General features: G+C 42.1%; 1 protein-coding gene across 1 annotated transcript in view; it reads left to right on the top strand.

The window, feature by feature from the left end:
- Positions 1-21,472, top strand: part of S100PBP (S100P binding protein) — a 31,658-nt gene extending 10,186 nt beyond the window's left edge. The window contains exons 2-6 of the mRNA XM_063455893.1: positions 9,739-11,033; positions 13,288-13,394; positions 14,142-14,233; positions 20,486-20,570; positions 20,717-21,472. Of these exons, the coding sequence (XP_063311963.1) occupies positions 9,739-11,033; positions 13,288-13,394; positions 14,142-14,233; positions 20,486-20,570; positions 20,717-20,867 (1,730 nt within the window). The 3' untranslated portion in view covers positions 20,868-21,472. The remainder of the gene's footprint in view (positions 1-9,738; positions 11,034-13,287; positions 13,395-14,141; positions 14,234-20,485; positions 20,571-20,716) is intronic.
- The last annotated feature ends 4,663 nt before the right edge of the window (positions 21,473-26,135 follow it).

Raw genomic sequence — 26,135 nt, 5'->3', positions numbered from 1 at the left:
CCAAAATTCATAATGATTTGAAAGGAAAGATATTATGGACAGGCCAAGCCTCGGTGATAACATCCTTCTGCATTATACACCCGACGAGGGATCGGGGGAATTGGAGACTAATTGAGTCTCTCTTGGACAAATCTATAAAAGAGGGCAGAGGACAGGTGATCACCATACTTTTAGCCATAACATCTCCGGGCCCACTACCATCCAGACTGTATGGTCGGCTCACATTATTATGGGCGCACTGATTTAAAGAGGGAAGCCGATCAGACTCGAACTAAGCTCCTTCAGGAGTACGCAAAACTAGAGGGCTAATAAAAAGGTCCACCCATCTCTCCAGCTCCACCCATCTCACTAGCATTCTTTTGATCTGGTGACAACTGGAGAAGATACAGCTGGAGATCTCTGAGCAAATAATAAGGTGTGTGAAGCATTGCTACTATGTTTAGGGCAACAGAGCTGGGTATACTACTTGCATCCAATTTGAAGACACAGCAATCACAGTCCAAAACGGCACAACCTATTAGCTTGTGCACAAATTTACAATGAGATTGTTTCCTTTAAAAGAAGGAAGATGCATATGACTTTTGCTGTTTGCTTAGAAGAACCTGAGGAAAGACGGTATACTTAATTCAGTTAGAAGAAAACTTATTTAATTTAAAAAAAGTGGGAAAAAAGTATATATATTTCTTGCTATAAAACACATTTCACTTAATTCGGAGTGAAAAACAATAATACATAATATACTATTCTGTATTGAGCTAAGTTATGAATAGGTAATCAAAAAGAACCAGAGGGTGTCACCTTTAGAAAACTAGCACCATAATCCATTATAAGATGCTGTAGCAGTTCTGATACTTAGAGTGCCCCTTTAACATCATTTTATTATTGGATTACGCTTTGTGGGCTACATGGCACTTAAACTCAAAGAAAGTGTTAGAAAACATTATTGTCATAGTGAAATCCAGTGTGCCAAAAAATGTTCATACTTACCAGTAATGACCGAAAGGCCCCGTTGTGCTATTTTGTGAATCAACACTCCCACAGCCAGTAGGTGGCGATATGGTATTACTGTTAACCCTGAGAACCGTATTCGGGTTTTTTGACATAGACCCTTAAAGGGGACCTGTCATGCCAGGTAGAACATATGCTCATTTTGAAGAGCATGTTATTCTGTCTGTACATTGTGCCAGCAGTTTTGCTAGCAAATATATACTTTAGGAGAAAAACCTATTTAAAAATAAATCTTTCTCACACCTCAGCCATATCTTTGGCATAGATTATATCATGACAATTTGACTAACAAGGGAGAGCAGAAAATACTTCCCACAGATGGTACGTATGCTCTCCCTATCACTGAAACCACAGCCAGCCCATGTGGTTTCTGTGGAAACTCCCTAGCAGATGCTAGTAGCGCTGGCTAGGGATTATAGGACGTCACTCTGTTCAGACGCTGGCGTGCAAGCAGAGAAGCCAGCATGTCAGTGTCACACAGGAGGTTGGGGAAGTGTTCCCAAATAGGGCAAATCAGCGAAGAGAGCAGGAGTATGGAGATCGGACTGGAGGTGGGTGTTATACATAAAAAGAAACACCCATGAAGACAAGGAATGGTTCCGCTGGATTGGCGTTATGAGAGAGAGCTCGACATTTTATGTTGGATACATAATCTATCTCTGTGATACATGATGTTTCCATGCATTTGAATGGGATTTAGCCCCACCTTATAGAGACACTATAGGCACCCAGGCAACTTTAGCTCATTGAAGTGGTCTGGGTGCATATTCACAGGTCCCTTAACAATGCCAAGGTAATTATTGCAGTTTTGAATTAACTGCAATAATTACCTTTATGGGTTAACTCCACCTCTATTGGCTGTCTACCAGTTCACGTAATCTCGTAACTGTGATTTATTACTTTCTTACACCAATAAACAAAAAAGGCGGATTTGTTTATAGTGTTAGCGTTTAAGTGTAGTTGTGTGTGTGTGTGTATATGTAGTGTTGGCGTTTGAATGCAGTGGTGAATTTGTGTGCAGGAGTGTGTCTGTATAGTGTTGGTATTTGAATACAAGCATGTATCTGTGAGTAATATTGGCAAATGCAGTTGTGTGTAGTGTGTGCAGGGGCTTATTTGTGAGTAATGTAGATGTTTGAATGCAGGGTTGTATTTTGTGCATTCTTGGTCGTAAAAATTATAATTTTAGCCACCCTCCTTCCTTACTTTTTGGTTCCAGTGGGAGCTGGATGGCCAAGGTTGATGGGAGTCTGAGGTTCCAACTTTCCTCCCCCCTCATGGGCCTGCGACACTAACGATGTGACAGGAGTCCCGTCCAGTACACTATTAAAGGGTCGTGATCTTAGAGCCATCCTGCTGGCCAAATTTGTGGACTCTGTGGGCCTTATGTTTTGCATCTCAGCTCTAAATAGATAAAGCATTTCAGCAAGCTAAAGTACTTTGTGTTCCTTTAACAGCTGTACTTTTCTGCACTTTGGAATTCATATTTCTGATATATTTTGTACATGTATACAAATATCATCATGAGCGGCAAAAGGTTTTTAAAGGAAAAGTCAAAGCACCATAATAACTACATCCCACGGGCGCTCCTGGTACCATAACACTACAGGGGAATGTCCATATTTTCGGGTCCTGTTCGGCCATCATTGGATTGTTTTCTATTCTTTTACTTGTTGGGGACACCAGAGAAAAGTCTGCAATAAGCACAGCGCTAGTAAATTGTTTATATATATATATATATCTATATATATATATATATATATATATATATGTATATATGTGTGTGTATATATATATATATATATGTATATATATATATATATGTGTGTGTGTGTGTGTGTGTATATATATATATATATATATATATGAAAAAATATGTAGCTTGGCACTCACCCTGTCTCAATTACGTAGTTTTGATGCCTTGGTGCTATCCCACGTTAGAAGATATAAATGAAGCAATAAGAGATGCACTCTCCAGTCTTAGTAAATGATCAATAGGTATTTATTTCCCAAAAAAGGTTAACATCATCAGATCGACGTTTCTACCCTACAGGATCTTGATGAAGACCCTGTAGGGTCCAACGTCGATCTGATGATGTTAACCTTTTTTTGGGAAATAAATACCTATTGATCATTTACTAAGACCGGAGAGTGCATCTCTTATTGCTTCATTCATACATACATACACACTTCCTGTCACAATTTGCCCCTCTGTCAGTCCTTACATTGGCTTCCTGTATTATATAGGAGTCGATTCAAAATACTAACCCTTACCTATAAAGCACTTAAAGGGACAATATAGTCACCCAGACCACTTCAGCTCAATGAAGTGGTCTGGGTACCAGGTCACTCAGGTTTTAACCCTTCACATGTAAACATAACCGTTTCAGAGAAACTACTATGTTTACATTTGGGGTTAATCCAGCCTCTAGTGGCTGTCTTCCGGACAGCCACTAGAGGCGCATCTGCGATGCTGCAGGCATATTTCGCCTCTATCGCGCAGAGCGTCCATAGGAAAGCATTGAGAAATGCTTTCCTATGGACACTTTGAATGCGCACACGGCACTTGCTGCGCATGCGCATTCTGCTCCGCTGACGTCGGACGGGGGAGCCAAATTCGGAGGGAGGATAGGTCACCAGCTTTGTTTTCCTGACACTATAGTGATCCTTTAACAACTCTAGCCCCTGTTATATTTTTGTCACCGATTCACAGGTATACTCCTTCTCAGTATCTCCACTCAACCAGTGACCTTCATTTGTTCGCTGCTCGCACCCATACTGCTAACTCACGCTTGGAGTATTTCTCTCGCACGACTCCTTTCCTTTGGAACAGCCTGCCTACACCCATCAGACTCTCCCCTAGTCTTGAAACATTTAAGAAGTCCCTCAAAACCCATCTCTTCAGGAAAGCTTATGGCCTCGCAGAGTAACCTATATCTCACATTCCTGTCCCATGCTCTCTCCTAAAGGGCCCTTACCATTAAATTGTGCAAGATATCCATTTCATGGACATTTGGTGATTAGTACTTGGCGAGATGCATGTGAAAATAATAAAATTAAGTTTTGTGTGTATAATCCAGGTATTTAGATTCCCACTGTCTCCATTTTATTCTGGATTCAGTCTTTTTATCAAGAACCATGTCCTTATGTCCTATCGGTGGATTTGTATGTTGGAATGTTTATTTTACTTTATTGCTTATGTCTGTGGGTATGTGTGGGATTACGATGACCATTTTTTCTTTTTCTTTGAAGGGGTACTATAGAGTCAGGAACACAAACATCTATTCCTGACACTATTGTTCTAAAACCACTTTTTAGGTGGTTTTCCCCCCTTACATTGGGTAAGAAATGTGAAGATGTATTCCTGACTCCATAGTGTTAAAAACACCCTCTGGTTCCCCCTACCCAAAAAAATATAGTAAAATCTTACCTTTATTTCAGTTTGCTGCTGCTTGTTTTGCCCCTGATCTTCTTCCTTGGCTGACATCATCAGAAGTGGTAATGTCAGCCATAGGAAAGCATTGGATTGGTTGAAATTGTCAAGAGGCAGATCAGGGGCAGAGCCAGCTCAAGGCAAACACAGCCCTGGCCAATCAGAAACTCCTCATAGAGATGCATTGAATTAATGCATATCTATGAAATAAAGTTCAGTGTCTTAATAATGCAAAGGGTGGAGACACTGCAGGTCAGTGCTGCACAGTGTGCAGGACTGCCCCAGGAAGCATCTCTAGGAAGCATTTGAGGAGTGGCCACTGGGGGTATCATTGGCTGTAATGTAAGCACTGAGAACGCAGTGTTTACTGCAAAAAGGCTGCAGGGACTGACTATACTTGCAAGAACAAATACAATAAGCTGTAGTTATGTTGACTATTAGTATCCCTTCCTATTTTTCCAGCGCAGCTCGAGTGTCCTTACGTCTGGCCCCTCCCCTGATTTGCCTCCTTGGTTGACATCATCAGAATTGATGATTTTAACCAATCACAATACTTTCCAATAGGAAAGCATTTGGTTGCCTTAGATTGTCGATGCTGATGATCTCAGTCAAGGAGGCAGGGCAGAGCCAGACGCCGCCCTTTCCAATCAGTATCTCCTCATAGAGTTCAGCGTTTCAGTGCAGAGCGTGGAGATGCTGAACGGCAATGCTGCACATTGTGCAGCACTGCCCCAGGAAGCACCTTTAGTGGCTGTCTGAGGAGTGACCACTGGAGTTGTTCCTAGGCTGTAATGAAAACACTGCTTTTTCTCTGTGAAGGCAGTATGTACATTAAAATGCCTGCAGGCACCGACTATACTCACCAGAACTACATTAAAGGACCACTATAGTGCCAGGAAAACAAACTCTTTTTCCTGGCACTATGTAGTCCTTAAGTCTCCTCCACCCTCATGGCCCCCCTCCCGCTGGGAACGCCTTCAGCCACTTAGCTTTATCCAGCGCCGGGCTCCTTCGGCGCTGGTGACCTCTCCTCAGTGGCGGATCCAGAGCCTGATCTCGGGAGGGGCACTTGTAGATTATTTAAATAAATAATCCAGACACAATAACCACTACAGCTCAGTGTAGTGGTTATGGTGCCAATAGTGCCAGGACCTCCTCCCAGAGTAAGTAGTCAAACCGTTTAAGAACAGTTTGACAACTTACCTGAGGTCTGCTGGGAAACGGGGCTGTCATAGGGCATAGGTGCATTGTGTGTGTGTGTGTGTGTGTGTGTGTGTGAGGGGGACAGTGTGTGAGCAGTGTGTGTGTGTGTTAGGGGGTCAGTGTGTGTGTGACAGTTGCAGTGTGTGTGTGTGTGTGTGTGTGTGTGTTTATCGGGGCAGTGTATGTGTGTCTGAGGCATATGTGGGGCTGTATGTGTGTATGTTGGGCTGTGTGTGTGTATGGGGGGCAGTGTATGTGTGTGAGGGGGGCTATATGGGGGCAGTGTATGTGTGTCTGGGGCATATGTGGGGCAGTGTGTGTGTGTGTGTGTCTGGAGTGCAGTGTATGTGTGTCTGGGGCAGTGTGTGTGAGGGGGGGCAATGTGTGTATGGGGGGCTGTATACGTGTGTGAGGGGGAGGGGCAATGTGTGTGTGAGTGTGTGTGATAAGGCTAGGGGGGGGCTTTTTTATAATATGCTTTTTTTTAAAAATTTAATTAAAATAAACATAATGTCCCCCCTCCCTTCTTACCTTTACTGGGAGGAGGGGGGACATTTCTCCATCCCTGGTGGTCCAGTGGGAATCCTTGGTGGTTCCAGTGGTGAGAGGGAACTCTAGCCCGTAGCTCCAGGGCTACAGTTCACTCTCGCGAGATTTGAAACGTTGCCGTGGTAACCGCAGCAACGCTCCGTGCTCGCGAGAGGAGGACCTGGAGGAGCTGCAGTCTGAGCTCCCGGGTTCTCTCTCCCTCCCTCCCCCCGCCGGCTGCCAGCACAGCGCCTAATCTGATCTCCCTCCCCGGTCCATGAAGGCACATTGCAGGGCTAGCGCCCTGCATGTGCTGACAGGGGAGAGGGAGACCCTCGGTTTTCTTGGGGGGTGAGGGGGAGCAATTGCCCCGTTGCCCGCCCCCTGCATCCACCACTGCCCCGTTGCCCGCCCCCTGGATCCGCCACTGCCTGTCCTTCCGTCTGACTTTGGCTCCCAAGTGGAGCCACATGCGCAGCCAGAGCCGCGCACACGCATTAAAAAAAACACATAGGAAAGCATTACTCAAGCTTTCCTATGGACGTCAGCGTCTTCTCACTGTGATTATCACAGTGAGAATCGCGGAAGCGGCCTCTAGTGGCTGGCTTAACCCTGCAGTGTTAGCATAGTAGTTTCTCTGAAACTGCTATGTTTTCAGCTGCAGGGTTAAAACTAGAGGAACCTGGCACCCAGACCACTTCATTGAGCTGAATTGGTCTGGGTGCCTATAGTGGTCCTTTAAGCTGTAGTTCTTCAAGTTACTATATTGTCCCTTTTAAATACCAAGTATATTTGTCTTTATGGAGGGATGCCTCCTTGAAATCTATATTAAATAAGCCTGAAATCCATTGAAAATATTGGTAGTAATAAATATTTAAAAATCCACTGCTGGAAGATATCTAGCTACTGCTGAGAGATTAAAGCAGGTTTTTTTCCCCCTCTAACAGTCAAGGTCTCAAACTACCATCATCCTCCATTAAACCAAATTTGGCCCATGAACGTGTAAGCTGAGAAGAACATTGCAAAATCTGTGTTGTAAAATAAAGTACTTTCTTCCATATTAATGAGGCAGACACTCCCATGGTCCATGAAGGAGATTTTAATTCTTTTTTGAACATTGTGGTCAATGAATTTAATAAACCTATTCAGAACTGTAGAGCCGCGGTAGCATATATCCTATGAAGGGATTTAATGGTCATTTCCAAAAAGGTGTCTGTTTACAGAAATGTATTGGTTTGCATTGCTGCATTTATTAACTATCAAGGATGAAAATCATTATTTTCAAATGTTTTTTTATTAAAAGGTTTTATATTTTACATCAATATATGCAATACTTTATAATGAACACAAATAAAATAAGTCTTATATAAATGTACATTAATCAAATATACAAAAAAGTTTACAGTAATAACGACACAATCACTTCGTTATATTCTTATATAGTGTATCCAAGTCATTCTGGTGCTAGCATAGAAAGGCAAATATTAGAGAATGCTAGGCTCACCCTGTCAGCAAAGTGGTAAATGTCAATTCCTCTGTGCATTTGCAGTTGTATGTAATTTAATAGGTACAACTGTGTTTGGACTGTGTTTGCATTCAGCTCATGTTAGTTATGAATTTATAAGCCCATAGAGCTTGTAGATATCAGGTGATTATCTTTAGTTCGTATTGGAAGTAAACTTTTATTTCAGAGCTACTACATGCTATTTTTGGGGGGGGGGAATTAATTCCATATTAGAGATTCAGAGATTCCTTGACCCAGTCCACAGCATACATATATGAAGCATCAAAATAGGTAAATATTTTTACATTTTAGGGGGGAAAATAGAAGTAGCTTCTTAAAATTGTGTTCTGATTTTATTATTCACGTAAAGGTCTATTTCCTGTTGCTTATTAATTCATGAACTATTATTTATAATGAAGCAAGTTTGTGTCTGAATTACACCCGTGCCTGAATATAATAATTTAGCTTATTTTAATTAACAATGTAATCTTTTTATTACTTTTTATTATTTTTATTTTTTGCTTCTAGAGTGTACATGACATAATACAAGCAGTGTATAAAAGGCATTTATTAGTTTAAAAACATTAAATTTCAATGTTCATTTGGAAACACATCATGATCTTCCGCCAGTATTTCATGTTTTAGCATTAGATTGCTTGTATGATGTTACTGTATCATCTTTTGGATAACACTCTTTCTTCTTGGATATAACAATGAACAAAGACTGCAAGCCACACTTTGTGATAAGCATCCAATTGGATCATATCCCTGGTGTAGTCAAAGATGGCAGCGGGGCTCAATTATGGCACTGCACAGAAAACTAAAGTGCAGTGTTAAAAGTTGTCCACCTTCATGGGTAAAGTAATTTCACCTTTATATCATTTAACATATCAGGCATGTATTTAAAAAAAAAAAAAAACACTCTAGTTTGCTTTAAGTTCACAGTGATTCAAGGTAAACATATTGAAGTGGATACCAGTTGCGTGAATTTGTGTTGTAACCGTTGCCTATTACTAACATTTAAAGCGGGGGGTGTAGGGAAGCAGCACACTTAACAATTAAAATCCTTGTGTGGAGTCCAATGGAGCCAATATAAGGGAGAAAACAAAATGGGACAGGAATACTAATATAGTGTAGAATGTCTATAACAGCAGAGGCAGAATATAAGGAATAAATATATTGCACTCACACTTTTCTGGAGCTCAAGACCAGCTCCAGATCACAGCTATTGGACGGTACAATCCCCGTCTGTGGATGTTAGTATGGTCCTGGTTATCTCTGGTATCGTATCCCTGTGCCAATAATCCACGTGGGGTATTCCAGATGATGCTCCAGTTATGTATATAGGATATAAAAGAACAGGAATAGAGTTCTCTGTATTAATAAAACAAATAAAATAAAGAGAGAGAGAGATACTCACAATGGATGAGTAAATAGGGATTGCTCGGTCCTTTACAGCATAGGTGGTTTGTCCCCCACAGGGGAATGTGAGATACAGCTTCTCCAATAAAAGATGTCCAGTGAAGGTCCAGGGGTGCAAATGCAGATTAATTTTATTAAACAAATAAAAAACAAGTAACACACTAAACAGTTTCACCTATACAGAAGGCTATTTAAGAGTGATGGCTTTGAAAAGCCTTCTGTATAGGTGAAACGCGTTAGTGTGTTACGTATTTTTTATTTGTTTAATAAAATTAATCTGCATTTGCACCCCTGGACCTTCACTGGACATCTTTTATTGAAGAAGCTGTATCTCACATTCCCGGGTGGGGGACAAACCGCCTATGCTGTAAAGGACCTCTGCTGTTATAGACATACTACACGATATTAGTATTCCTGTCCCATTTTGTTTTCTCCCTTATATTGGCTCCATTGGACTCCACACAAGGACTTTAATTGTTAAGCGCTGCTTCCCTACATCCACCGCTTTACTTGAATCAATGACCAGAAAGAAGAGACTCTGGTTTGGGAAAGCTTTAGCTGCTGTAAACATAGGAAACAAGCGCCAGAAATCTCACTTGCTGCTATATCTATTACTAACATTTGACTTGTTTCTTCTCAGAATTGTATGTTACAAGCGGCACAATGGAAGATTCCTGTAACAATTACCACTGGACCACCACAGCAGAGCATGTTAACCGCCAAGTAGAGCTTTGCATATCAAGTTCGCACCACTCTACCAACAACATGGAATTAATACAGATTAGTATTGTGAATGATAAATTTACAAGAACCAAACATGGGCGAGAGGAGATAAATGCTGAATCCCCTAGTCCTAAGAGGCTACGCAGTGCTGTATTTAGATGCAGCACTCCCTGCTCCTCGTCTAGCCATTTAAAAGACCATGCAAGCATGTCTCTGTGTGAAGGTACTTGTCCAAGATCTGATGGACCTCTAGATAAAGATAATGAATGGGATGATTCTTTGTTGGATCCTACAGATGATGAGGGGGATTCACCTTTATATTTGACAGTAGACGAGATAGAGTCATTGCTGGAAGATGACTCCTGCTACGCAGCAGAGGCTTCGGGTTTGGACAGTGAGGTGGAAAATGAGAAAACAGTGACCCAGCTACCTTCAGAGGATCATGGGATTAAGAACGATGAGCTTTCTTCCACACTGAAGGACAGCACCTTGATTGGGGTAGAAGAGAGCGACACAGAAATGTGCAACTATGCTACAGTGGTTCCACTGCCCCTCATATCTTCTGCACAGTCTGTAGAAGTGCCGTGGGTGAGTAACTCCAGTTGTTCCACTTTAACAACTTCACCTGCATGTAACTCCGCACTGCACAGGGAAGACTGTGAATCTGGGGTTCATGACCGATTACTGATGGAGTCTGATTTATGCTTAGACTATGTAACTCAGTGTAATGGCACTAGAACCTTATCTACAATGGTACAAAAAACAAGTACTCCACCAAGAGTTGTTGAGGTATTTGAGGAAGAGAGTGAGCTGCCATTTGACTGTGACATTGATGAACTCTTACAAATTAGTCCCGGGGAAACCACATCAGAAGAAGATAGCTGCACTCCTCTGGTCCTCACAGTCAGCAGTGACGAGATGAAGCTTGCTAAGTTGGACTCTGCACCTACCGGTTTGCCTTTGCACTCATTTCAGTCACCTTTGCCACCTATTACTGCTAATTCTGAGATTCCAGATTTACTGACTCTTCCCCCAGAACCTAATAGATCGATCTGCAACTTGGAAAATACAGGTCAAGATGTAAAGTCTGGCAAATCAGAGGCTGAACAGCAAACTCCTGTTGAAATTAAGCAGGAAAACAATATTAGTGGAAACCCTTTAAGCATTATTGTGGACAAATGTGCTGTACAGAAATCAAGCAAGCAGCAACAGGTAAGCTTCAATTCAAGTGTTTAGGTTTATTTCATATTGTCTTAGTTATCCCAAAACTTACACCATAGCTTGTTTCACCCTTCAAGCAAGAAGAAAGATATAATAAAGGGATTCTATAGGCACCCAGACCACTTCAGCTCATTGAAGTGGTCTGGCTGCACTGTACCAGGCCCCTTAACCCTGCAATTGTAATTATTGCAGTTTTTGATAAACTGCAATAATTACCTTGCAGAGTTAACTTCACCTCGAGTGGCTGTCTACCAGAAAGCCACTGGAGGGACTTCCGGGTGGTTAGACTACTTTTGATCGCCTGATGCTATGCATAAGGAAATCCAGCGTCAACCAAAACCCAAAGGTTTTGCATTTCCTATGAGGGAATGCACTCGCTGCACATGCACATTAGGTCCCCCATGACAGCTGAGGAGGAGTGGAGACGGAACCTGAACCAGTGCCGAGGGACATAAGCCCTGTAATGAGGTAAGTAACAGAAGGGGTTTTTAGCCCCTTATGCACCATGGTGGTGGGGAGGGGGGCACTGTAGGGAGCTATAGTGCTAGGAAAACAACTGTTTTCCTAGCACTCTAGTTTTACTTTAATTAGGAAGTGTACAAATTATGTATAATGTTCGAAGAAGCCATATAGGTATACATATTCTATGGGATAAAGTACAGCCGAGCATGTATACCTTGAGTGAACCACAGGCCTCTTTTCTATCAAGAACAAAATAAATAAAATGAGTCAAACGTTCACAAGGGCTTCTTAGTCATATTTTTTCACCAATTAAAGACAGGTATTGGGTCAGAGCTTAATATCCCCTTTAAATGTTAAGTACTATGGGGCTGCAATTCTCCCATTGACTGAAGTAGATGTGCCAGAAATACCTGAAATTTCTCTTTTTTTAGTACATTAAAGAAAGGGGAGAGGTAATCTTCGCCCAGGTAGTCCCTGTAATGCTCCCTCTAACCCAGGTGGTCTAAAATTTTAGTCCCAGGCCATTTTGAATGGTCTTCAGCATGATGCAAGTAGTCTAGCAGAATTGGAATGTGGTTTTAGGAAACATGCCTTTGCACAGAAGATGAGGAAGAGAGCCAGAACTTTTTTAGACATTGGATTAAATATAAACTATTGCCATATGTATATGTTCTATGTATTTGTATAATCACATATGGCACAAAGGAGCAAAAGGAATCCTTAAAGGACCACTATAGTGCCAGGAAAACAAACTCGTTTTCCTGGCACTATAGTGCCCTAAGGGTGCCCCCACCCTCATGGTCCCACTCCCGTGGCGCTGAAGGGGGAGAAATGGGTTAATCCCTTACTTTTTTCCAGCGCCGGGCTCCCTCTGCGCTGGGACTCTCCTCCCTCTTCTGATGTCATCGGCTGAATGCGCATGCGCGGCAAGAGAAAATCGAGAGAAGCGCCTCTAGCGGCTGTCAATGAGACAGCCACTAGAGGCTGGATTAACCCATAGGTAAACATAGCAGTTTCTCTGAAACTGCTATGTTTACAGCAGAAAGGGTAGATGGAACGGGCACCCAGACCACTTCATTAAGCTGAAGTGGTCTGGGTGCCTATAGTGGTCCTTTAAGGGTCCAATGCCTTTTTTTTCTTTTTTTTTTGGAAGAATAAATTCTCACATACATAGTAAACCACTAAACACCAAGTAGACGTGTTTTCTTCCTTCTTTCATTGAGAATGTGTCAGAGATACAAAAATGACATTCGTGCGTCAACGTACAATTTGGTTCTGGACTGCCAAATATAAATTCTGTGCAAAAGAGCAAAATGTATGTACAGCACACTGGCAACAGGTCACTCCTCCCTAACTGCAGTCTTCCTTCCTCAGTATATTGTCCTCTGTTTTTCTTTTTTTCTTCTCCTGCCTCACTCTCCACTCTCTCTTCCCCTCTCTTTGCTGTCTAAGAGCGCCAGCTAAGAGAGGGGAAGAAGGTGTCTTCAAGAAGCCTTTGATTGGCCTTCCACGTGGCTCGTATGACATCACAGGGATGTGCTGAGCAGTACCTGGAGCTTCGTCTGACGCTGGATTAAAGGTAAGTAAAAACTTTTTTTTTTTAATGTTTTTATTTGTTTTGAAGGTGGGACCTAAAGTGTAATGTCCTTTGGATCATTATTCGTATAAACCCTTAAAGTGAAAATTACTGTCTCTTCTCCAGCATAAGCCTATTGATGTTCAACATTGATTAGATTTTTTATTTTTTGAAATTTATTTTTGCATGTTTATAATTTCTGCACAGGCATTGGCTCCTGTAGAATCTGAACTACCAGCTCTTCCTGTTGTCCCTGCTAAGCCAAAAGAGAAAAAGTTGGGAACGGTGGCTCCATTACCAAATCCTACAGTCAGGTACCCATGGTTACATTACAATAGGAATTGGGCACATGTGGGAACTCTTCTGGTGTATCCTTGATGCTGACACCTATAGTAAGTCTACAAAAGTATTTACTAAAAAATACAAACCATACATTTATTCACTGGACTCCATTTCAAGGTAAACCTGCTGTCTAAACAGGATTTGCTAGTGTACTAGATTTAAACAGTAACATGATGTCAAAAGCAGTCAATGAAACACCTCATGCTTATGCACTTGGCACGCTAACTAGCAGCAACACTGTCCAGACAGCTACATTCTTTAACAATACCATGCACAATGATGTGGGCATAGTGTTGTCTGAAATGGCCAGCGTGGTCTTAAAGAGATATGGATATGCAGGACACTGCAATGGGCAGATATATCTAAGTTCTCAATCTATTTCTTATATGGATTTGCACCGTCACCATTTAGTACCCAATAAGACTTTGACACTGATGGTGAGCAGCCAGGGGACTTAGTAGGCTGGGTATAAGAGACTTACGTATTAAATAGGCTGTGTGGTCTGAGGTAAGAGACATAGGAACTGTGGATTAAAGATACCGGTGAGTTAAGTGGGTTGAAAATTAGGTAGTTGAGATGGACTGAGATAAGAGTATCAGTAGGAGGGTGACCTTAAAAGGTAGGCTCATACGCTGGAAATGCAGTGGTCCACTGCTCTAGTACGTAACTTGGAATTTGTATTCGTCAAGCCAACTGGATGTGTATACTCTGTATTTTAGACCCAAGATTAATCTATATCAACTGGAAGAAAACAAGGAGAAATACTTCCACAGTGTAATGATGCACCTTAATGCACCAAATACATCCCAAGGTATGAGCATAAACAACAAATACATTACTGTAAAACAGAATTTTAATTCTTTAAATCTGTAATTTGCTGTTTGTAGTGATTGTAGCATTTTTTACATTTGTATTAGGTTATGTGTATTAGGTAATGTCTATTTGTAATTCATTTGTTTTAACGGAACATATGTCTTCAGATACATACCCTTATGTAAAAAAGTCCTCCATTAATACAACCATTATTCATTAATACAAATTTAATGCAGAAATTGTGGAAACAGATGACTTGGCATATACTATGGGAAATAATAGTCAAGGTCTATTTTTATGTAGTTAAGAATTTAATTGCCAACGAATGTGTAAAATTACATCACATAAAGCTTGATCCAAGGATCTCGCAATCTATACACACCAGTTACTACAGGGAAAAACAAAACTTCCTAATTAATATATTGCCATATGTTATGAAGCAGCTACTGTATTATTCACACCGAGATCCAAGAAAAACGCTCTGATCCACTGGTTACATTAGATTATCACTTTGAAAATCCAGTTAGAGGACTTAATATTAAAGGGACACTGTAGTCACCAAAACAACTATAACTTAATGAAGCAGTTTTTGGTGTACAGATCAGGCCCTTCATTCTCACTGCTCAATTATCTGCCATTTAATAGTTAAATCACTTTGTTTATACAGACCTGGTCACACCTCCCAGCATGTGACTTGCACAGCCTTCCTTAACACTTCCTGTAAAGAGTCCGCTGATGTTTACCCTTCCTTTATTGCAAATTCTGTTTAATTTAGATAAAAAAAATTATGTCCTGCTCTGTTGAAAGCTTGCTAGAGCCTGCAGGAGTCTCATGTATATAATTAAAGTTCAATTTACAAAGCAGGCTATAAAATTATGCTAAGGTAAGTTGTATTCCACCCATTGTACAGCGCTACGGAATTTGCTGGCCCTATGTAAATAATAATAATAATCTGATTGAAAGTGAAACCATTTGTTTTTTTTTCACATAGGCTGTGTCAGTCACAGCCTGGGGAGGTATGACTAGAGCTGCATAAACAGAAACAAAAGTGCTTTAACTACTAAATATTAGAGAATTGAGCAGTAAGACTCCAGAGGCATGATCTATACACAACACAAAACTGCTTCATTGAGTTGTTTTGGTGACTATAGTGCCCCTTTAAGGAAGGATACTTGTTAATTCAGTGAGTAATCTGATTTCTGATTTGCCATATTGACTTAGTATATTTTTTCTTTGAGGGAAATGTTTTTTTGTTTTTTTTTGCTGTGCATATGAAAATACAACATGCATGGGGTAACCCAAAGGCAATCCTCATGCTTTAGTTTTTAAAACAGTTAACATAACATAACATTAGGGGGTGTGATGATACATGCACATATTTATGGTGAGTATATAAGATTATTCATGTTGTATGCAGCTTAGTGTTATATAGAGTAGAGTAGTGATAATCAGACGTTAAGCTCAAGCTGGTTGGGCGTCAGCATAAACAATAGTACATCTAAAGCCAAAGCTACAGTGAGAGGTTATTCTCTCCATCAAAGTGTGGGTGAGCGTGTGTATGCTATACTTTACTCAAGGTAACAGTGTCCACACTAGAGTTGTCAGAGTTCAGGCCGTTGATGGGCTTCAGGAGATGGGTTGGTGAGTGTGTGCTCAGCCGTCCTCAGCCAATGCCTCTTGCATGCCGCCCTGGAGAGTCTGGTTCCTGGTCAGCTTTAGCAGTGCTCCCCTCTGATGTGCGGGAGCGTGGGTTGCCCTGCTCGTGGTGCAGGCGCTGTGTGTATCGTGACAGGTCCCTGTCTCTTCGGCTCCGGGTTGTTAAGGGAGCTGGAGCCTTCTGTCCATGGATCCTCCTCCGTCGTGAGGCAGGATCGTGGGTCCCTGGGGTTTCAGGCTCGCGGTCATCCCTGCAGGTAGTTAGACTGCGGCCTGGAGATTCCTTCAGTTGGGCTCCCGGCCCAGAAGATGGACAGGTGTCCGCTGCTGGTTGGCAGGTAGGTCCCATCTCGGGAGGGGGAGGGGGTGGTTCACGTTGGGCAATGCGGTCCCAGAAGGCTTGACAGATAGCGTCTGCAGCGGCCATCTTGAGGTGCCGCGTGGCTCACCAAGTTTTCCGGCAACGGCCTCTTGGCTTTAGCTTTGTGTGTTTCAGGCGCCCTGTGTGGACCGGGATGTCCCCCACCGGTCCGGGGGGGAGGGAGAGGGGTAGGAGTTGGGAGGTTAGAGCGGTCTGTGAGCCTGTTCTCTAGCGAGGAGAGCGGCCGCCTCTCCCCGTTTCGGTCCAAGGTAGGCTTCAGCAGATTTTCAGGGTTCCCGGTTTGTGACATGCATGAGTCAGGTGTCAAAGGGTTTCCCCGGGTGTCCCCTCCTTGCTTGTTTTCCTCCAGGCAGTGGATGTGCTTTATTTTTCAGGTGTTTTTCCCCCAGAAAGGCAATTTTGGTCAGTAGCTTGGTTTCTGCACGTCGGCTCAGCCTGGAAGCTAGGCTCCGCCCCCCGAGGGAAATGTTTTAACCCCTTAAGGACAGCGGGTGTTCTATTCCATCCTTAAGGAGCCGAGCCTAAACGCCGGCAGGCGGCATAGAACGTCCCCACTGTCCACCCCACTGGGGGGACTGTCTGACAGCCCAGACAGTCCCCCCTCCGCAAATTAGGACCCCGCGGGCCATGTGATCACTCTAAAAGAGCGATCACATGTCCACAATAGGCGTCCCTAGTATTGTCTGCAGGAGGACTGCCTAAACTGACAGGCAGTCTCCTTGCTTCAGTAAAATAAAATAAAAATGTTAGTAAAAAAAAAATTATATAAATATTTATTATATACATATAATTTATCAATATATAATGTGTATGTATGTGTGTGTGTGTGTGTGTATGTATGTATATATATATATATATATATATATATATATATAGTCTTACTAAGTGTATATACATATATTAATATAAAAATACACATATATATATAAATATGTGTATATATAGTTAAATTCTATGTGCATATTTATGTAATATTTCTACATACTTAAGTAATTTTATTGATTGCAATTTGAGGGACCTGCCTAACAACCCAGGCAGAAAGTCCAGATAATTTAATTTGCTAGCCCTAGATTTAACCATGTAACTTTCCAAGACGCCCTAAAACCTGTACATAGGGGGGAAGTACTGTTTTACTCGGGAGACTTTGTTTAACACAAATATTAGTGTTTCAACAGTAAAACATATCACAGCGATGATATTGTCAGTGAAAGTGAAGTTTTTGGCATTTTTCACACACAAACGGCACTTTCACTGACGATATCATTGTTGTGATAAGTTTTACTGTTTTGAAACAAACATATTTGTATTCAGCGAAATCTCCCGAGTATAACAGTACCCCCAATGTACTGGTCTTAGGCCAATTTAATTTATTTCATTGTAATTTGCCTTTGAGACCGTATGGTAACCCAGGAATACAAAATTACCCCCATGATGGCATACCAAAAGTAGACAACCCAAGGTATTGCAAATGGGGTATGTCCAGTCTTTTTTAGCAGCCACTTGGTCACAAACACTGGCAAAAGTTAGCGTTCATATTCGTTTTCTGCATTTTTCACACGCAAACCAATATAAACGCTAGCTTTGGCCAGTGTTTGTGACTAAGTGGCTACTAAAATAGACTGGACATACACTATATTAAATACCGGTCTACTTTTGCAAATGGTATTCTATCATGGGGGTAATTCTAATTTCTGGGCTACGATACAGTGTAAAAAGCAACATAACCAGTCTGGCAAATTTCAGTGTGTATAAACTGAAAAACAAAACCATGCTATATTATGGTTGAACAGATATATAGCTCAAATTCTAGTTTTTGTTTACGTTTTGTTTTGATAACAACTTGTACAACTGGCTCAGTCCTTAAGGGTTTAAATACGTTTTGTTTTTTTTGTTTTGTTTTTATATATTCTTTATTTTTGTTGTGCAAAAAAGTTTACAAACAGGTCTGCAGTGCCACGATAGCAGTAACAGGCAAATCAAGGCATTCAGTATCACGACATAGGATTGAACTGCACAATGTTTAAATAAGTAAACAGGGTAATGCAAGTCATGCCAGAAGATGAACAGGTATGAGTAGTAAAAAAAAAGGTTATGTAAACTGGCATTTTTGGTATTTAAAATAGGATAATAATATAATAAGATAATAATAGTATGCTTCACAGGTATAACCAGCTTCTGATTTACTTATATGTTAGCATGGGATTGTAGATAAACAGTGAAACGTTCAGGCAATTAGCAATTCGCTTTTCAAATGGGAAGCATGTTAGGTGAGTATGATTATTAATGTTAGGCCACAACATGTGTAGCTGCTGGTCAAGGTTACACCTTGTATAGGTAAACAGGGCAAAAAACAAAAACAACATGCTATTATGCCACAGAGTAGGAACTAAAATACACAAAACATAGGAAACAAATACCACTGGGTAAGGCAATGTTTAAGAGAGTAGGGACAGCCTGTGTCATCACAACTGCCAATTGTGGTATTTAAACATCTAGTTCAGCTAATTTAATACAACTGGGGGCCAACTATAAGAAAATATGCTATACAGGTGAAAACAAAACATCTGCACACTGAAAAAATATATGGCTAATAACAGTGAGGCAAATAAGCTCCTCTGGCAAGGTTTGTGGCTAAGTCAGTCAATTCCCAATGAGGGTGATAAGACTAGGACAGGAGGCCATTTGCTTAATGTAGCTTTACATCTCTCGTATTTACACTCTTTTAATTTCCTGAAGGAGTTATCTAAAGCAAATTCAGCAAGTGTGTACATCACCTATAGTGAAATATTTCTAATAATGTATTTTATGTATCTTTCTCACAGGAGCTTATAGTGGTACATACCCCAACAATTTGTTATGCTTATCGATTCATGGTATTAAACATAAAGTAAGGATAGATAAGTAGAGTATCTGTTACATATGAAACATGTAAGGGCTAAAAAGTATCACTCTCAGTAATATTGGTCAAAGTAAATCATAAGTGTTCATCTGAAAAGTATAAGATTAAAGTAAAGCAAAGTATGTCCCCCAGTCATTTACGACCTGACTCTCTACTCTGCGGGTCTGGAGTCCATGTGAATGGTAAGGGTGGTCGGTAGTTGTGGATGGTCCGGTATCGGGTAGGGTGCGCCAATCTCGGAGGCCCAGAGATTTAGCCGATGCCTCTACAGGGCCACTTCATGCAGTCTCTGTGAACTGAGCCTCCATGGATCAAGTCCCATATAGCGGTGCTCCAGGCCCAGGGCTCCAGCATATTCCAGTGCACTCTGGTCCGCTGCCCGGCCGTAGTCTCCGCATCCGCCGCCTGTGACCTGTCGTGCATGTCGAGTCTTTGTTCTCCCGGGATGCAGACCGTGCCTTGGGGCTTGTCTCTGGTTGGACCGAGGCTTAGGTAAGTGAAGGCTGCCGCCGGGGCGGCGTTTCTGCGGTCGCCGAGCTCTCTGCTTCCTTCTCTTCTGCCTCCCAGAGTTTGGCGCTGAGGTAAAGCGGTGAACTGTGGGTTTTGAAGGTTCGAGCAGAGTGGAGGTAGGAGCCCTCTGTGGTTGTCTCTGGGTTTGTGTGGGTGAGGTGGAGATGCGTGATCGGCTTTCTATGCGAGACCAAAAATCTTGGCATATTTTGTCAAATCTGTCCATAATGCATTCCAGCCAGTCTGGGCTCCCAAGGTCTGCTTGGTTTCTTGGGGCAGTCGGCGTGTCAGCCATCTTTGTTCCGCCACGCGGTCTCAGGGTTATCAGAGACTGCGGTTGCGGCAGCTTGATTAGCGTTCCCAGTGGGGACCGGGATCTCCCCCGCCGGTCCAAAGGTGGGGGGGGGTGGGTAACGGAGCTTCAGGTGGTTCACTACGGGGTGTGCAGTCCCAGGCGGGAGATCGACCGTCGCGAAAGTGCAGTTTTATGAAGGTAAAACTTGCAGGCTTGGTGATCTTTGTCGAGAGTATCGTCTGTGTTCGGTTCCGTGCTGATTATTTCTCTTTTCGTTCAGTTTTAGCCCATTTAGGCCTTGTGCTGGTCGGAGCTGATATAAAGCACGTCTGGCCCGCTTGAGGATCAGGCCCCGCCCCCCTAAATACGTTTTTTGTTGTTGTTTTTTACCATTTGTTTTCATAAACTTCAGCACCCGAGATGTATGAAAGGTTGAACTTGATGGTCCTAAGTTATTTATCCAATAAAGGATTACTGTGTTAACCCCCAACTTCTGTATTTTTTTCAGATCCCAATTATGAGCTGGCCTCGTTACTTAACCAGATCAGTAGAGAAAATCCCAGCTATCCTCACATATCTGATTTTACGAGGAGGTACATGAGCTTTACAGCCCACCCTGATTTATTTCTGCATTATGTGGAGGCAGACAAAGCTCTCCTCTTAGAACAATGACTTTATAGAATGTTTGCTAGTTGTGCTATACACTGCTTTTTACATTTGATTTCATTGTCTTTTGCAGGAATCACCCTCGTTCTGTTAAAAGGAGAAACACAAACTACAACTTGAGAGAGTGGGTTTTACAAAATGGAGGAAGCAGTCAACGCTTTCAAAGCTTGCCATGCACATTTCAAAGGAGTCCAATTCCTAAAGCCCTGCCCTCCAACCATTAGGATATGGGATTTAAAGGTTTCATTCTACCATCCATCTTTGAGTGATTTTGTTTATTCCACCAACCAAAAAACTTTTATAAGTGGGTATGAGGAGGATGAGAGCCCTAACCTCAGGATGGTAACTCAACTGCTGTGAACTCATTCCATTTCTCAAATTGTTTATACATATATAGTTTGGTTTTACTACCATCATTTTATATTAGACGTAGTTCTTCCTTGGTTAAGATGTTGTAATATAATAGTTTTCACTATTAATGTTTTATAAATGCAGTTTTTCTGAACTGGTTTAGGTGTTCTATATAATATAATAAATAGTTCATTTTGTCATTTGATTGTCTGCATCCTTAATCCATCAATTTAAACTTTCCTGTCCCACTGCATTTATCCAATCTTTATATGTTTCTTATGATAAAATTCCATCTGCCCTTTTGCATTTCTGTTCTTTGCTTTATCTTCAGATCTTTCTTTCTTTCTTTTGTCATTTTCCCATCGCTCTTCCACATATTTCTCTCTCATCTGTTGGGAATGGTCCCAGCCTGCGGATTATCTCGGTTTAAGGAAGATTTATGAATTGGAAGTAAATTTGCTGTAAATCATTGCTCCAACTGCCTCCCCACCCACTTTTTATCGGATTAAAATCAAAACCAAGATTACTATGAATACCCTTCACTGCTAGTGGAGGTGGAATAATACAGAAAAAAACGGCATCATTTCAGGCCAGCATAAGCGGTGAAACCTGGTCAGTTGACAGCTAGTCTGACAGTGCTTCTATTCATTCTAATGCTTGGGAATTTTCATTTGATTTTTATAATGAAAAGTGTTTGAGTTATGCTTTTGTATCAATATATAAATCTTCTTTTTAAAAAGAGTGTGTGTGTATATATATATATCAATATATATCAAACAATGCTGTAGTAAATGCATTTCGATTTTTGAAAGCTGTGAGTGAAAAGAAGAAAAATCATATCTTGTTGTGACCACCCTTTCAAAACGGCATCAGTTTTTATAGGCCAGGGGTACTCAAAAGATAGATCTCCAGATGTTTTAAAACTACAGCTTTTTATGATGTTCTGTCATTCTAAAGGCATGCAAAGCATCATGGGAGCTGTAGTTCTACAACATCTGGGGATTTACCTTTTGGGCACGTCTGTTCCAGGTACACTTGCACTGTCAAGTATTTTATAGGCATATAGTCAGCTGAGTGATTAGTGGGTTACTCCAACTCCTTCTTTTTTTTTTTTTTTTAATTCTTTTTTTTTATTCGTGCATAAGGTTAACAGGCGAATTAGTACTGCCACAATAGCTGGTACAATCGAGTTTGCATACACTCTTAATCACATGGCATTAATGACATTGCACTTTTTTTTTTTTGGAAAGTGGTTATATAGACAAGATAATAATATTTATGGTACGTTTAACAATTGTGGTGGTCTGCTCTTTTGCTCTGTGTGGGTGATGTAGTGTTCCTCGTGCGTGGTGCCCGCTTAGTGTAGCCCCCTTTGCCGGTTAACTATATACATATGCAGTGAGGCAGGTTTGTCTGTGGACCAGCGTGGAGGGGGGAGGGGGGAGATTTCACGGAGTGTGTACGTGTAAAAAGAAAAAAGTTTCAGCCAACTGAGGTCCCGCGTTGTGCGGCCTCTAGCTTTGTGTCTGTAACACACGACATTTGCATGTATGATTGCTAAAGTAAGTAAGTTAACCTACTAGTTGTTTGCGGAGTCATGTCGGAGAGAGGTTAGTGTCAGCTAGGTGAGTGGGTTACAATATGTGTGCAGCCAATATTACTTGCAGCAAAAAGTTAAACTGGAACATTAAAATAAAATTTAAACTGAAACATTAAAATAAAATATAGCAATCTCAAAACTGTACTGTATAAGTTAATCACAGGTGATGGAGCAGGTTGTCCCCTGGAGCTGGGTGACTATCTGCATTTCAGGTGGTGCCTCTGACAGGCGATGATCCTTGGGGTTCCCTCGGAGTAAACTCTTGTATGTTAGCAGGGTTTATCTGGGACAGTCTTGGTCTGTTCGCCAGCGGCGCTCGCAGTATACATGCCGACATCAGGATGGACTCCGGCTCCTAATGGTGTTGGTCCTTGTTGGTGGTCCCTTCGTGGGTAAAAGAGACAGCTCGTGGTGTTCCCCAGCGGTATGGAATCTCTCTGTAGCGGAGGTTCTGTAGCAGCGGCTGCAGAGATTTCCGCCAAGTAAGGGTGCTCTTAGTAAGGTCTGGAAATATTTTTAGTTCTGAGCCTTCAAACAGTAAAGGAGTTTTTCCTTTTAACGCGGCCAGGAGGGAGGCCTTATCTGTTAGTGCCTGGAATCGTAGTATGAGGTCTGCAGTCGCGGTTGCCGGGGCTCGGGCTGGTTTTGGCAATCGGAAGAGCCCGTCCAGTTTCACAGATTTGACTTGACTTGTTTCTGAGGTAGTAGGATTCCGAGGAGACGTCGAATATAGTGGGGTAATTCAGTGAGGAAAACCGGTATCCCTCTGATTTTCACGTTGTGTCATCTCCTCTAGGAGATCCAGCCGATCTGTGGTGGCGTTTTGCTGTGCCTCCAGGTTAGTCTCCAGGTTAGTCTATCTTGGTGAGCCTTGAGTTATGGGTGCTCGTACTTGCCTCCAATTTTGATCGTAGCAGCTTCTATGGCCTCCTTATAGTAGGCCATGTCTGCCGCCAGGTCTTTACGGAGCTCCGCTAGCATTTTTTAAATTTGATCCGCAGTCACTGGGTCCCCGGTGTTCTTGGGTTCAGTGTTGCGGTCAGGTGTGGGTCGGAAGGAGGCTCCTTCCATGAGGTCTGTGGCAAAGTCATCAGTGAGCGCCATCTTGGACCACGCGGCCTGCTGCGTGTTCCGCAGCATGTCTCCAATGTCTCTGCCGTGGGGGCCTTTGTCTGCCTTCACCTTTTTTGTCTTCCGGACCATTGTCTGCTTGGTACCGGTGGTGTACTTTGTGGGGTCTTTTGGGTTCAGATTCCCCCATGCAAGGTATGTTTAGAGTTATTTGAGTCGGAGCTCCAGGAGATGCGACTGCTCCGTCGCGCTGCTAGCTCCGCCCCCACTCCAACCCTTTTTCTATGTATAATTTACATAAATAATGAATAACAAGCATGGAATCCAGCTCCAGGCAAAGCTCTCCAGACTTCTGACCACTCCCCATGTGTTTTCACTGCCTCTCTTATGAGGTCCAATCAAATGCTTCTCATAGACCATTTCACCGAATCAGGGCACAAGCATTCACTCTAAATAAGCCATGGAGGGAGGGCATTGGGGGGGAAAGTTGCAAATTAGGATTATATGAAGGGGGGGGGGGGGGCGGGGGACTTAAACCAGGGAAGAATAGGACATAGACAATTCCCCTTAGAGCAAAATATTTGTGCAATTTAATGGATTCCTGTTGCATAAAACCAGTTAAGACAGAGATAACGAAAGATAAAGCTCAGCCCCCCAAGCTACACTGTTAGCCAGGCTAATACTGGTACACTGTAATGGGAGATGTAGTTAGTATATCTCTGGGTAAAGAAATACACATTATCTACTACCCTCTTGTGTGTCTCTTAACCCCCCTCTTTACCACCATACGTTTAGTCACATGCATGCATACATACATAGACAGGCAATCATACACACAGTTTTACATGCATAGAGATATGCACAATTACTTGTATAGATACAAAGGTGCACATTCACATATAGACACACATAATTACACACCTTAACACATACTTGCATACATAATTGCATGCAGGCACACCTACTCTAAATTAAATCTGGATGCTGACAGGTAGCCGGAGGGTAGGCCCATTTGGCCATATGGAGCCCCAACAGTCCAGCAATGACCATCCTCTGAATTTTCTTTGCTATGTCCCTGTGGCTGCATGCTACCCAGGTTCTTATTCTCCTGCCTGGGATAGCTGTGAACATGCCTACCTGCCCAAAGATGGTCATTGTCATGTGCTGCCCTGGCAGCTCGATTAACTTCTTCTTAGCGGGAACAGGCAGCATGGAGGAGCCCACTGGGCATGGTGGCAGTCCCCCTCTTCATGTAAGGCAAATGACAGAGTGCCCAATTGCTGCTACAACATTTACTGTCCGGAGAAGTCAGGCAGCAAATCTTTGAGGAAGACTTGCTGCCAAATTGCCAAACCTCTGATGTTGGAACAAATTTAAGTGACTCAACTATCCATGAAAACACAAGAATTTGGCTGCAGCAAAAGGTCAGCTGGTGCTTTGGACTGATACATTTTAAATATTTGGCAGATACAGAAGAGGGTTGCCAAATGGCTGGAGTGGCACAATAATGGGTGTCTATAGGAAATAGTGAAGCCAGGTCAAAGTTCATTGCATGTTTGGGGCTACTTATCTGTCAGAATCACACCTGCCTTCTGCACAGTAATGTGTAGCTATATACCAAGCTACTTACTAAAGTAAGAATTTAAAATTTAAGGCAGAGTAGCAGAATTGAAAGAGTGCTGACTTATTTAATGTTTATTATATCTTTCAATTTGAAATTCACTTTGAATTCTCACTTTCCTAAACATCACTGATAGTGTATGTATGTATGTGTGTATATAGAGTGCTGGCTCTGGGTTTCTGCATGAATCTCCCGGGTTCCCTATGTACCCATTTCAGTGCTACTTTGACAATATGTACTCCAGTGTTTTGTTTTTTTATATCTGGGACAGAGTGCTTGGAGTCCTCTCCACCTCTCTAGGAACACATCTGGGAGATTTTCTGTGCCTTCAAATTACTATGGATGCCACATTCTTGTACCAATCTGTCAGTGCCATCTGTCACCAGAGGCTTAGCACCTGCATGTGGATCACCTCGATCACTGCACATCTGTCTCTCCCTGAACCATGCTCTTCAAGGTGCTTTGGCCGTTCAGTGATAAAATCTGCAAGATGGTGCTAAAAGGGGGGTTTAAACACCACCACTGTTTTGGGGGTTTATACAAATTTCTGTTATTACGAAGTGATTAGTATTTGTGTTTGATACGCAGGGCGCTAGTGTGCTTTGGCTAGAAAAAAATTGTAATTATCTGTTACCCACCCACATAAATTATTAGACAAAACCAGGTGTTTTTACTGTGGAAGATGCAAAGCAGTTTAACTCTTTTTCATCATTCTGTCTTCTTTTCTACTTAGTGATTGACCTTCATATCTATAGATGGGGGGCCTGATTTTCACCTGCTCAGCAGGAGAAATGTGACCTAGTGTCCTTGGGTGGCCTCTCCCCCCTCTATAGACTGACAGTTTAATAT

This window comes from Pelobates fuscus, chromosome 1, assembly GCF_036172605.1.
Source record: "Pelobates fuscus isolate aPelFus1 chromosome 1, aPelFus1.pri, whole genome shotgun sequence".
Classification (NCBI taxonomy): Eukaryota; Metazoa; Chordata; class Amphibia; order Anura; family Pelobatidae; genus Pelobates; species Pelobates fuscus.
The sequence above is the reverse complement of the archived record's forward strand: the minus strand, read 5'-3'. Positions and strand labels throughout refer to the sequence as shown.